The 16,968-nt window shown below is 47.7% G+C and overlaps 1 protein-coding gene across 5 annotated transcripts in view; it reads left to right on the top strand.

Moving 5' to 3' along the window:
• znf236 (zinc finger protein 236) overlaps window positions 1-16,968 on the top strand; it is a 92,517-nt gene that overhangs the window by 54,125 nt on the left and 21,424 nt on the right. For 4 of the 5 annotated variants that reach the window (XM_084088201.1, XM_084088200.1, XM_084088199.1 and 1 more), the window contains 2 exons: window positions 12,138-12,262; window positions 12,905-13,118. In XM_084088201.1, the coding sequence (XP_083944327.1) occupies window positions 12,138-12,262; window positions 12,905-13,118 (339 nt within the window). The remainder of the gene's footprint in view (window positions 1-12,137; window positions 12,263-12,904; window positions 13,119-16,968) is intronic. The other variant, XM_084088202.1, reaches the window with a different exon arrangement.

Here is a 16,968-nt window from a genome sequence, read left to right as displayed (position 1 = left end):
ACTGTCTCAGGTACTCACAACTACACAATACACACATGCAAACACTGCCTGCTACTGTCTCAGGTACTCACAACTACACAATACACACATGCAAACACTGCCTGCTACTGTCTCAGGTACTCACAACTACACAATACACACATGCAAACACTGCCTGCTACTGTCTCAGGTACTCACAACTACACAATACACACATGCAAACACGCAAACACTGCCTGCTACTGTCTCAGGTACTCATAACTACACAATACACAGATGCAAACACTGCCTGCTACTGTCTCAGGTACTCACAACTACACAATACACACATGCAAACACTGCCTGCTACTGTCTCAGGTACTCACAACTACACAATACACACATGCAAACACGCAAACACTGCCTGCTACTGTCTCAGGTACTCATAACTACACAATACACACATGCAAACACTGCCTGCTACTGTCTCAGGTACTCACAACTACACAGTACACACATGCAAACACTGCCTGCTACTGTCTCAGGTACTCACAACTACACAATACACGCACGCAAACACTGCCTGCTACTGTCTCAGGTACTCACAACTACACAATACACACATGCAAACACTGCCTGCTACTGTCTCAGGTACTCACAACTACACAATACACACATGCAAACACTGCCTGCTACTGTCTCAGGTACTCACAACTACACAATACACACATGCAAACACTGCCTGCTACTGTCTCAGGTACTCACAACTACACAATACACACATGCAAACACTGCCTGCTACTGTCTCAGGTACTCACAACTACACAATACACGCATGCAAACACTGCCTGCTACTGTCTCAGGTACTCACAACTACACAATACACGCATGCAAACACTGCCTGCTACTGTCTCAGGTACTCATAACTACACAATACACACATGCAAACACTGCCTGCTACTGTCTCAGGTACTCACAACTACACAATACACACATGCAGACACTGCCTGCTACTGTCTCAGGTACTCACAACTACACAATACACACATGCAAACACTGCCTGCTACTGTCTCAGGTACTCACAACTACACAATACACACATGCAAACACGCAAACACTGCCTGCTACTGTCTCAGGTACTCATAACTACACAATACACACATGCAAACACTGCCTGCTACTGTCTCAGGTACTCACAACTACACAGTACACACATGCAAACACTGCCTGCTACTGTCTCAGGTACTCACAACTACACAATACACACACGCAAACACTGCCTGCTACTGTCTCAGGTAATCACAACTACACAATACACACATGCAAACACTGCCTGCTACTGTCTCAGGTACTCACAACTACACAATACACACATGCAAACACTGCCTGCTACTGTCTCAGGTACTCACAACTACACAATACACACATGCAAACACTGCCTGCTACTGTCTCAGGTACTCACAACTACACAATACACACATGCAAACACTGCCTGCTACTGTCTCAGGTACTCATAACTACACAGTACACACATGCAAACACTGCCTGCTACTGTCTCAGGTACTCACAACTACACAATACACACATGCAAACACTGCCTGCTACTGTCTCAGGTACTCACAACTACACAATACACACATGCAAACACTGCCTGCTACTGTCTCAGGTACTCACAACTACACAATACACACATGCAGACACTGCCTGCTACTGTCTCAGGTACTCACAACTACACAATACACACATGCAGACACTGCCTGCTACTGTCTCAGGTACTCACAACTACACAATACACACATGCAAACACTGCCTGCTACTGTCTCAGGTACTCACAACTACACAATACACACATGCAAACACTGCCTGCTACTGTCTCAGGTACTCACAACTACACAATACACACATGCAAACACGCAAACACTGCCTGCTACTGTCTCAGGTACTCATAACTACACAATACACACATGCAAACACTGCCTGCTACTGTCTCAGGTACTCACAACTACACAGTACACACATGCAAACACTGCCTGCTACTGTCTCAGGTACTCACAACTACACAATACACACATGCAAACACTGCCTGCTACTGTCTCAGGTACTCACAACTACACAATACACACATGCAAACACTGCCTGCTACTGTCTCAGGTACTCACAACTACACAATACACACATGCAAACACGCAAACACTGCCTGCTACTGTCTCAGGTACTCATAACTACACAATACACACATGCAAACACTGCCTGCTACTGTCTCAGGTACTCACAACTACACAGTACACACATGCAAACACTGCCTGCTACTGTCTCAGGTACTCACAACTACACAATACACGCATGCAAACACTGCCTGCTACTGTCTCAGGTACTCACAACTACACAATACACACATGCAAACACTGCCTGCTACTGTCTCAGGTACTCACAACTACACAATACACACATGCAAACACTGCCTGCTACTGTCTCAGGTACTCACAACTACACAATACACGCATGCAAACACTGCCTGCTACTGTCTCAGGTACTCACAACTACACAATACACGCATGCAAACACTGCCTGCTACTGTCTCAGGTACTCACAACTACACAATACACACATGCAAACACTGCCTGCTACTGTCTCAGGTACTCACAACTACACAATACACACATGCAAACACTGCCTGCTACTGTCTCAGGTACTCACAACTACACAATACACACATGCAAATACTGCATGCTACTGTCTCAGGTACTCACAACTACACAATACACACATGCAAACACTGCCTGCTACTGTCTCAGGTACTCACAACTACACAATACACACATGCAAACACTGCCTGCTACTGTCTCAGGTACTCACAACTACACAATACACACATGCAAACACTGCCTGCTACTGTCTCAGGTACTCACAACTACACAATACACACATGCAAACACTGCCTGCTACTGTCTCAGGTACTCACAACTACACAATACACGCATGCAAACACTGCCTGCTACTGTCTCAGGTACTCACAACTACACAATACACGCATGCAAACACTGCCTGCTACTGTCTCAGGTACTCACAACTACACAATACACGCATGCAAACACTGCCTGCTACTGTCTCAGGTACTCACAACTACACAATACACACATGCAAACACTGCCTGCTACTGTCTCAGGTACTCACAACTACACAATACACACATGCAAACACTGCCTGCTACTGTCTCAGGTACTCACAACTACACAATACACACATGCAGACACTGCCTGCTACTGTCTCAGGTACTCACAACTACACAATACACACATGCAAACACTGCCTGCTACTGTCTCAGGTACTCACAACTACACAGTACACACATGCAAACACTGCCTGCTACTGTCTCAGGTACTCACAACTACACAATACACACATGCAAACACGCAAACACTGCCTGCTACTGTCTCAGGTACTCACAACTACACAATACACACATGCAAACACTGCCTGCTACTGTCTCAGGTACTCACAACTACACAATACACACATGCAGACACTGCCTGCTACTGTCTCAGGTACTCACAACTACACAATACACAAACACTGCCTGCTACTGTCTCAGGTACTCACAACTACACAATACACACATGCAAACACTGCCTGCTACTGTCTCAGGTACTCACAACTACACAATACACACATGCAAACACGCAAACACTGCCTGCTACTGTCTCAGGTACTCATAACTACACAATACACACATGCAAACACTGCCTGCTACTGTCTCAGGTACTCACAACTACACAGTACACACATGCAAACACTGCCTGCTACTGTCTCAGGTACTCACAACTACACAATACACACATGCAAATACTGCCTGCTACTGTCTCAGGTACTCACAACTACACAATACACACATGCAAACACTGCCTGCTACTGTCTCAGGTACTCACAACTACACAATACACACATGCAAACACGCAAACACTGCCTGCTACTGTCTCAGGTACTCATAACTACACAATACACACATGCAAACACTGCCTGCTACTGTCTCAGGTACTCACAACTACACAGTACACACATGCAAACACTGCCTGCTACTGTCTCAGGTACTCACAACTACACAATACACGCATGCAAACACTGCCTGCTACTGTCTCAGGTACTCACAACTACACAATACACGCATGCAAACACTGCCTGCTACTGTCTCAGGTACTCACAACTACACAATACACGCATGCAAACACTGCCTGCTACTGTCTCAGGTACTCACAACTACACAATACACGCATGCAAACACTGCCTGCTACTGTCTCAGGTACTCACAACTACACAATACACGCATGCAAACACTGCCTGCTACTGTCTCAGGTACTCACAACTACACAATACACACATGCAAACACTGCCTGCTACTGTCTCAGGTACTCACAACTACACAATACACACATGCAAACACTGCCTGCTACTGTCTCAGGTACTCACAACTACACAATACACACATGCAAACACTGCCTGCTACTGTCTCAGGTACTCACAACTACACAATACACACATGCAGACACTGCCTGCTACTGTCTCAGGTACTCACAACTACACAATACACACATGCAAACACTGCCTGCTACTGTCTCAGGTACTCACAACTACACAATACACACATGCAAACACTGCCTGCTACTGTCTCAGGTACTCACAACTACACAATACACACATGCAAACACTGCCTGCTACTGTCTCAGGTACTCACAACTACACAATACACACATGCAAACACTGCCTGCTACTGTCTTAGGTACTCATAACTACACAGTACACACATGCAAACACTGCCTGCTACTGTCTCAGGTACTCACAACTACACAATACACACATGCAAACACTGCCTGCTACTGTCTCAGGTACTCACAACTACACAATACACACATGCAGACACTGCCTGCTACTGTCTCAGGTACTCACAACTACACAATACACACATGCAGACACTGCCTGCTACTGTCTCAGGTACTCACAACTACACAATACACACATGCAAACACTGCCTGCTACTGTCTCAGGTACTCACAACTACACAATACACACATGCAGACACTGCCTGCTACTGTCTCAGGTACTCACAACTACACAATACACACATGCAGACACTGCCTGCTACTGTCTCAGGTACTCACAACTACACAATACACACATGCAGACACTGCCTGCTACTGTCTCAGGTACTCACAACTACACAATACACACATGCAGACACTGCCTGCTACTGTCTCAGGTACTCATAACTACACAATACACACATGCGAACACTGCCTGCTACTGTCTCAGGTACTCACAACTACACAATACACACATGCAGACACTGCCTGCTACTGTCTCAGGTACTCACAACTACACAATACACACATGCAAACACTGCCTGCTACTGTCTCAGGTACTCACAACTACACAATACACACATGCAAACACGCAAACACTGCCTGCTACTGTCTCAGGTACTCATAACTACACAATACACACATGCAAACACTGCCTGCTACTGTCTCAGGTACTCACAACTACACAGTACACACATGCAAACACTGCCTGCTACTGTCTCAGGTACTCACAACTACACAATACACGCACGCAAACACTGCCTGCTACTGTCTCAGGTACTCACAACTACACAATACACACATGCAAACACTGCCTGCTACTGTCTCAGGTACTCACAACTACACAATACACACATGCAAACACTGCCTGCTACTGTCTCAGGTACTCACAACTACACAATACACACATGCAAACACTGCCTGCTACTGTCTCAGGTACTCACAACTACACAATACACACATGCAAACACTGCCTGCTACTGTCTCAGGTACTCACAACTACACAATACACGCATGCAAACACTGCCTGCTACTGTCTCAGGTACTCACAACTACACAATACACGCATGCAAACACTGCCTGCTACTGTCTCAGGTACTCATAACTACACAATACACACATGCAAACACTGCCTGCTACTGTCTCAGGTACTCACAACTACACAATACACACATGCAGACACTGCCTGCTACTGTCTCAGGTACTCACAACTACACAATACACACATGCAAACACTGCCTGCTACTGTCTCAGGTACTCACAACTACACAATACACACATGCAAACACGCAAACACTGCCTGCTACTGTCTCAGGTACTCATAACTACACAATACACACATGCAAACACTGCCTGCTACTGTCTCAGGTACTCACAACTACACAGTACACACATGCAAACACTGCCTGCTACTGTCTCAGGTACTCACAACTACACAATACACACATGCAGACACTGCCTGCTACTGTCTCAGGTACTCACAACTACACAATACACACATGCAGACACTGCCTGCTACTGTCTCAGGTACTCACAACTACACAATACACACATGCAAACACTGCCTGCTACTGTCTCAGGTACTCACAACTACACAATACACACATGCAGACACTGCCTGCTACTGTCTCAGGTACTCACAACTACACAATACACACATGCAGACACTGCCTGCTACTGTCTCAGGTACTCACAACTACACAATACACACATGCAGACACTGCCTGCTACTGTCTCAGGTACTCACAACTACACAATACACACATGCAGACACTGCCTGCTACTGTCTCAGGTACTCATAACTACACAATACACACATGCGAACACTGCCTGCTACTGTCTCAGGTACTCACAACTACACAATACACACATGCAGACACTGCCTGCTACTGTCTCAGGTACTCACAACTACACAATACACACATGCAAACACTGCCTGCTACTGTCTCAGGTACTCACAACTACACAATACACACATGCAAACACGCAAACACTGCCTGCTACTGTCTCAGGTACTCATAACTACACAATACACACATGCAAACACTGCCTGCTACTGTCTCAGGTACTCACAACTACACAGTACACACATGCAAACACTGCCTGCTACTGTCTCAGGTACTCACAACTACACAATACACGCACGCAAACACTGCCTGCTACTGTCTCAGGTACTCACAACTACACAATACACACATGCAAACACTGCCTGCTACTGTCTCAGGTACTCACAACTACACAATACACACATGCAAACACTGCCTGCTACTGTCTCAGGTACTCACAACTACACAATACACACATGCAAACACTGCCTGCTACTGTCTCAGGTACTCACAACTACACAATACACACATGCAAACACTGCCTGCTACTGTCTCAGGTACTCACAACTACACAATACACGCATGCAAACACTGCCTGCTACTGTCTCAGGTACTCACAACTACACAATACACGCATGCAAACACTGCCTGCTACTGTCTCAGGTACTCATAACTACACAATACACACATGCAAACACTGCCTGCTACTGTCTCAGGTACTCACAACTACACAATACACACATGCAGACACTGCCTGCTACTGTCTCAGGTACTCACAACTACACAATACACACATGCAAACACTGCCTGCTACTGTCTCAGGTACTCACAACTACACAATACACACATGCAAACACGCAAACACTGCCTGCTACTGTCTCAGGTACTCATAACTACACAATACACACATGCAAACACTGCCTGCTACTGTCTCAGGTACTCACAACTACACAGTACACACATGCAAACACTGCCTGCTACTGTCTCAGGTACTCACAACTACACAATACACACACGCAAACACTGCCTGCTACTGTCTCAGGTAATCACAACTACACAATACACACATGCAAACACTGCCTGCTACTGTCTCAGGTACTCACAACTACACAATACACACATGCAAACACTGCCTGCTACTGTCTCAGGTACTCACAACTACACAATACACACATGCAAACACTGCCTGCTACTGTCTCAGGTACTCACAACTACACAATACACACATGCAAACACTGCCTGCTACTGTCTCAGGTACTCATAACTACACAGTACACACATGCAAACACTGCCTGCTACTGTCTCAGGTACTCACAACTACACAATACACACATGCAAACACTGCCTGCTACTGTCTCAGGTACTCACAACTACACAATACACACATGCAAACACTGCCTGCTACTGTCTCAGGTACTCACAACTACACAATACACACATGCAGACACTGCCTGCTACTGTCTCAGGTACTCACAACTACACAATACACACATGCAGACACTGCCTGCTACTGTCTCAGGTACTCACAACTACACAATACACACATGCAAACACTGCCTGCTACTGTCTCAGGTACTCACAACTACACAATACACACATGCAAACACTGCCTGCTACTGTCTCAGGTACTCACAACTACACAATACACACATGCAAACACGCAAACACTGCCTGCTACTGTCTCAGGTACTCATAACTACACAATACACACATGCAAACACTGCCTGCTACTGTCTCAGGTACTCACAACTACACAGTACACACATGCAAACACTGCCTGCTACTGTCTCAGGTACTCACAACTACACAATACACACATGCAAACACTGCCTGCTACTGTCTCAGGTACTCACAACTACACAATACACACATGCAAACACTGCCTGCTACTGTCTCAGGTACTCACAACTACACAATACACACATGCAAACACGCAAACACTGCCTGCTACTGTCTCAGGTACTCATAACTACACAATACACACATGCAAACACTGCCTGCTACTGTCTCAGGTACTCACAACTACACAGTACACACATGCAAACACTGCCTGCTACTGTCTCAGGTACTCACAACTACACAATACACGCATGCAAACACTGCCTGCTACTGTCTCAGGTACTCACAACTACACAATACACACATGCAAACACTGCCTGCTACTGTCTCAGGTACTCACAACTACACAATACACACATGCAAACACTGCCTGCTACTGTCTCAGGTACTCACAACTACACAATACACGCATGCAAACACTGCCTGCTACTGTCTCAGGTACTCACAACTACACAATACACGCATGCAAACACTGCCTGCTACTGTCTCAGGTACTCACAACTACACAATACACACATGCAAACACTGCCTGCTACTGTCTCAGGTACTCACAACTACACAATACACACATGCAAACACTGCCTGCTACTGTCTCAGGTACTCACAACTACACAATACACACATGCAAATACTGCATGCTACTGTCTCAGGTACTCACAACTACACAATACACACATGCAAACACTGCCTGCTACTGTCTCAGGTACTCACAACTACACAATACACACATGCAAACACTGCCTGCTACTGTCTCAGGTACTCACAACTACACAATACACACATGCAAACACTGCCTGCTACTGTCTCAGGTACTCACAACTACACAATACACACATGCAAACACTGCCTGCTACTGTCTCAGGTACTCACAACTACACAATACACGCATGCAAACACTGCCTGCTACTGTCTCAGGTACTCACAACTACACAATACACGCATGCAAACACTGCCTGCTACTGTCTCAGGTACTCACAACTACACAATACACGCATGCAAACACTGCCTGCTACTGTCTCAGGTACTCACAACTACACAATACACACATGCAAACACTGCCTGCTACTGTCTCAGGTACTCACAACTACACAATACACACATGCAAACACTGCCTGCTACTGTCTCAGGTACTCACAACTACACAATACACACATGCAGACACTGCCTGCTACTGTCTCAGGTACTCACAACTACACAATACACACATGCAAACACTGCCTGCTGCTGTCTCAGGTACTCACAACTACACAATACACGCATGCAAACACTGCCTGCTGCTGTCTCAGGTACTCACAACTACACAATACACGCATGCAAACACTGCCTGCTACTGTCTCAGGTACTCACAACTACACAATACACGCATGCAAACACTGCCTGCTACTGTCTCAGGTACTCACAACTACACAATACACGCATGCAAACACTGCCTGCTACTGTCTCAGGTACTCACAACTACACAATACACACATGCAAACACTGCCTGCTACTGTCTCAGGTACTCACAACTACACAATACACACATGCAAACACTGCCTGCTACTGTCTCAGGTACTCACAACTACACAATACACACATGCAAACACGCAAACACTGCCTGCTACTGTCTCAGGTACTCACAACTACACAATACACACATGCAAACACTGCCTGCTACTGTCTCAGGTACTCACAACTACACAATACACACATGCAAACACTGCCTGCTGCTGTCTCAGGTACTCACAACTACACAATACACGCATGCAAACACTGCCTGCTACTGTCTCAGGTACTCACAACTACACAATACACGCATGCAAACACTGCCTGCTACTGTCTCAGGTACTCACAACTACACAATACACGCATGCAAACACTGCCTGCTACTGTCTCAGGTACTCACAACTACACAATACACACATGCAAACACTGCCTGCTACTGTCTCAGGTACTCACAACTACACAATACACACATGCAAACACTGCCTGCTACTGTCTCAGGTACTCACAACTACACAATACACACACGCAAACACTGCCTGCTACTGTCTCAGGTACTCACAACTACACAATACACACATGCAAACACTGCCTGCTACTGTCTCAGGTACTCACAACTACACAATACACACATGCAAACACTGCCTGCTACTGTCTCAGGTACTCACAACTACACAATACACGCATGCAAACACTGCCTGCTACTGTCTCAGGTACTCACAACTACACAATACACGCATGCAAACACTGCCTGCTACTGTCTCAGGTACTCACAACTACACAATACACGCATGCAAACACTGCCTGCTACTGTCTCAGGTACTCACAACTACACAATACACACATGCAAACACTGCCTGCTACTGTCTCAGGTACTCACAACTACACAATACACACATGCAGACACTGCCTGCTACTGTCTCAGGTACTCACAACTACACAATACACACATGCAGACACTGCCTGCTACTGTCTCAGGTACTCACAACTACACAATACACACATGCAAACACTGCCTGCTACTGTCTCAGGTACTCACAACTACACAATACACACATGCAAACACTGCCTGCTACTGTCTCAGGTACTCACAACTACACAATACACACATGCAAACACTGCCTGCTACTGTCTCAGGTACTCACAACTACACAATACACGCATGCAAACACTGCCTGCTACTGTCTCAGGTACTCACAACTACACAATACACGCATGCAAACACTGCCTGCTACTGTCTCAGGTACTCACAACTACACAATACACGCATGCAAACACTGCCTGCTACTGTCTCAGGTACTCACAACTACACAATACACACATGCAAACACTGCCTGCTACTGTCTCAGGTACTCACAACTACACAATACACACATGCAAACACTGCCTGCTACTGTCTCAGGTACTCACAACTACACAATACACACATGCAAATACTGCATGCTACTGTCTCAGGTACTCACAACTACACAATACACACATGCAAACACTGCCTGCTACTGTCTCAGGTACTCACAACTACACAATACACGCATGCAAACACTGCCTGCTACTGTCTCAGGTACTCACAACTACACAATACACGCATGCAAACACTGCCTGCTACTGTCTCAGGTACTCACAACTACACAATACACACATGCAAACACTGCCTGCTACTGTCTCAGGTACTCACAACTACACAATACACACATGCAAACACTGCCTGCTACTGTGTCAATTTCATGTATATGCAAAAGGTGACACTTATAACAAAAAAAATATCGCGCCATTGACTTTAGACCAGGCTTCAGTTGGTCAATGACTGTTTCAGTTCCTCAAAATAGCAATGCGTCAACAATGCGCCTGAACACACCTGGTTTTCAGACCATAATGGGCGCAAATGTATTTGCTATTTAAACAACGTGGCGCAGAACATGAAAATGACAACTGCGTCGGGCTGAAACTAGCAAAAAACACTTGCGTCGCTCCTGGTGTGTGTATGATAGAGCCCTTAATGTGAGACTGAGATAATGTGAGTAATATTGGACTGGTCTCGGAAAGGGCGAGAACTCTTACTTTTCCTAGACCAGCAGATTTCAGACTTTTCTTGGAGCTCTCCACATTTTAGATGTTATTTGGCACAAGCAGCTCCATCATGAGGTGGATGAGTGCATGATCTTCCTCTTTCTTCCCTCAGCAGGTGGAGATCTGACGGTCTCTCTGACGGAGGGTCTCGCCACTCTTGAAGGGATTCACCTGGTGTGTCCGAATGTGCAGATCTCTGGGATTGACCCCAGCAACATCAACAACATCACTCTGCAGGTACGGCTCGACCCGAGACACTCTGTGCTGTACTGATCATGTGTGTAGGGGTGTGTGATGCTGTAGGGGTGTGTGATGCTGTAGGGGTGCAACCCTCACGTCACAATTCGACACATATCACCATACTGAACTCTCGATACCATATTATTGTGATACTCCAAGACTATGATTAAAGGTCAACCAAAAATGTACTGTTGATTAAAATGCTAAATTTGATATTACATTGTGTGTGTAAATGAATATTCTTGGACTTGGTGCTGAAACCCAATGCAGGACAATAGAGACACCAGAATAACAATATTCATGATTCTGAAGATGAAGATGAAAACACTGAATTATTGTAGATGAATATGCTTGATCTCTGTCACTGACTAGATATATTTATAATAATGTCGGCCACTTTTACTGGTAACATCAGACATTTGGCATTATCAGGACCCACAAATATTCCCCCATTGCATTATTATACATTATATTCAGCATTATATATAGTAGTTTAATGTAGTTCTGACACTAAAACTCTGAAAACTTGAATTTTTTCCCACACAGTAATTTTTATTTTGGGTGAATTTTCCACGATACATTTTTGTATTGCGATATATTGTCACAGCCCCATGATGCAGTTTTCTCCTCTGTGTTCAGATCGACCCCAGTATTCTCCAGCAGACGCTTCACCAGGGCAGCTTGCTGTCGCACTCACTGACGAGCGACTCGAGTCTGACGCCGCACGCCACGGCTCACCTCATGACCGATGGAGACGCCAGTGTTCCTGCCAGTGTGGTGATCCACCCTCTGACGGGCCTCTCTCTGCAGCCTCCGGCCTCAGCCATCAGCCTGAGCAGCGACGACAACACCGGTCAGTGCCTCTGCACTCGTCCACCTCACATGTCCACCTCACACACCTCACACATGTCCACCTCACACACCTCACACATGTCCACCTCACACACCTCACACATGTCCACCTCACATGTCCACCTCACACATGTCACACTCGTCCACCTCACACACCTCACACATGTCCACCTCACACCTCACACATCTCACACTCGTCCACCTCACACACCTCACACATGTCCACCTCACACCTCACACATCTCACACTCGTCCACCTCACACACCTCACACATGTCCACCTCACACACCTCACACATGTCCACCTCACATGTCCACCTCACACATCTCACACTCGTCCACCTCACACACCTCACACATGTCCACCTCACACCTCACACATCTCACACTCGTCCACCTCACACACCTCACACATGTCCACCTCACACCTCACACATCTCACACTCGTCCACCTCACACACCTCACACATGTCCACCTCACATGTCCACCTCACACCTCACACATGTCCACCTCACACACCTCACACATGTCCACCTCACACCTCACACATGTCCACCTCACATGTCCACCTCACACATGTCACACTCGTCCACCTCACACACCTCACACATGTCCACCTCACACCTCACACATGTCCACCTCACACACCTCACATGTCCACCTCACACACCTCACACATGTCCACCTCACACACCTCACACATCTCACACTCGTCCACCTCACACACCTCACACATGTCCACCTCACACCTCACACATCTCACACTCGTCCACCTCACACACCTCACACATGTCCACCTCACACACCTCACACATCTCACACTCGTCCACCTCACACACCTCACACATGTCCACCTCACACACCTCACACATCTCACACTCGTCCACCTCACACACCTCACATGTCCACTTCACACACCTCACACATGTCCACCTCACACACCTCACACATCTCACACTCGTCCACCTCACACATGTCCACCTCACACACCTCACACATCTCACACTCGTCCACCTCACACACCTCACACATGTCCACCTCACACCTCACACATCTCACACTCGTCCACCTCACACACCTCACATGTCCACTTCACACACCTCACACATGTCCACCTCACACCTCACACATCTCACACTCGTCCACCTCACACCTCACACACCTCACACATGTCCACCTCACACCTCACACATCTCACACTCGTCCACCTCACACATGTCCACCTCACACCTCACACATGTCCACCTCACACCTCACACATCTCACACTCGTCCACCTCACACACCTCACACATGTCCACCTCACACACCTCACACATGTCCACCTCACACACCTCACACATGTCCACCTCACACACCTCACACTCGTCCACCTCACACCTCACACATCTCACACTCGTCCACCTCACACACCTCACACATGTCCACCTCACACATGTCCACCTCACACCTCACACATGTCCACCTCACACCTCACACATCTCACACTCGTCCACCTCACACACCTCACACATGTCCACCTCACACACCTCACACATGTCCACCTCACACACCTCACACATGTCCACCTCACACACCTCACACATGTCCACCTCACACACCTCACACATGTCCACCTCACACCTCACACATCTCACACTCGTCCACCTCACACACCTCACACACCTCACACATGTCCACCTCACACACCTCACACATGTCCACCTCACACACCTCACACATGTCCACCTCACACACCTCACACTCGTCCACCTCACACCTCACACATCTCACACTCGTCCACCTCACACACCTCACACATGTCCACCTCACACATGTCCACCTCACACCTCACACATGTCCACCTCACACCTCACACATCTCACACTCGTCCACCTCACACATGTCCACCTCACACCTCACACATCTCACACTCGTCCACCTCACACATGTCCACCTCACACCTCACACATGTCCACCTCACACCTCACACATCTCACACTCGTCCACCTCACACACCTCACACATGTCCACCTCACACACCTCACACATGTCCACCTCACACACCTCACACTCGTCCACCTCACACACCTCACACACCTCACACATGTCCACCTCACACACCTCACACTCGTCCACCTCACACACCTCACACATGTCCACCTCACACACCTCACACATGTCCACCTCACACACCTCACACATGTCCACCTCACACACCTCACACACCTCACACATCTCACACTCGTCCACCTCACACACCTCACACATCTCACACTCGTCCACCTCACACACCTCACACATCTCACACATGTCCACCTCACACACCTCACACACCTCACACACCTCACACACCTCACACATGTCCACCTCACACCTCACACATGTCACACTCGTCCACCTCACACACCTCACACATGTCCACCTCACACCTCACACATGTCCACCTCACACACCTCACATGTCCACCTCACACACCTCACACATGTCCACCTCACACCTCACACATCTCACACTCGTCCACCTCACACACCTCACACATGTCCACCTCACATGTCCACCTCACACATCTCACACTCGTCCACCTCACACACCTCACACATCTCACACATCGCACATGTCCACCTCACACCTCACACATGTCCACCTCACATGTCCACCTCACACATGTCACACTCGTCCACCTCACACACCTCACACATGTCCACCTCACACCTCACACATGTCCACCTCACACACCTCACACACCTCTCACATGTCCACCTCACACACCTCACACATGTCCACCTCACACCTCACACATCTCACACTCGTCCACCTCACACACCTCACACATGTCCACCTCACACCTCACACATCTCACACTCGTCCACCTCACACACCTCACACATGTCCACCTCACACACCTCACACATCTCACACTCGTCCACCTCACACACCTCACACATGTCCACCTCACACCTCACACATCTCACACTCGTCCACCTCACACACCTCACACATGTCCACCTCACACCTCACACATCTCACACTCGTCCACCTCACACACCTCACACATGTCCACCTCACACCTCACACATCTCACACTCGTCCACCTCACACACCTCACACATGTCCACCTCACACACCTCACACATCTCACACTCGTCCACCTCACACACCTCACATGTCCACTTCACACACCTCACACATGTCCACCTCACACCTCACACATCTCACACTCGTCCACCTCACACACCTCACACATGTCCACCTCACACACCTCACACATCTCACACTCGTCCACCTCACACACCTCACACATGTCCACCTCACACCTCACACATCTCACACTCGTCCACCTCACACACCTCACACATGTCCACCTCACACACCTCACACATCTCACACTCGTCCACCTCACACACCTCACATGTCCACTTCACACACCTCACACATGTCCACCTCACACCTCACACATCTCACACTCGTCCACCTCACACACCTCACACATGTCCACCTCACACCTCACACATCTCACACTCGTCCACCTCACACATGTCCACCTCACACCTCACACATGTCCACCTCACACATCTCACACTCGTCCACCTCACACACCTCACACATGTCCACCTCACACACCTCACACATGTCCACCTCACACACCTCACACATGTCCACCTCACACACCTCACACTCGTCCACCTCACACACCTCACACATGTCCACCTCACACACCTCACACATGTCCACCTCACACATCTCACACTCGTCCACCTCACACACCTCACACATGTCCACCTCACACACCTCACACATGTCCACCTCACACACCTCACACATGTCCACCTCACACACCTCACACATGTCCACCTCACACACCTCACACA

The sequence above is a fragment of the Abramis brama genome, assembly GCF_963993115.1.
Source record: "Abramis brama genome assembly, chromosome: 17".
In the NCBI taxonomy this organism is placed as follows: Eukaryota; Metazoa; Chordata; class Actinopteri; order Cypriniformes; family Leuciscidae; genus Abramis; species Abramis brama.
Note: the sequence above shows the minus strand (reverse complement) of the source record. Positions and strands in the feature narration are given on the sequence as shown.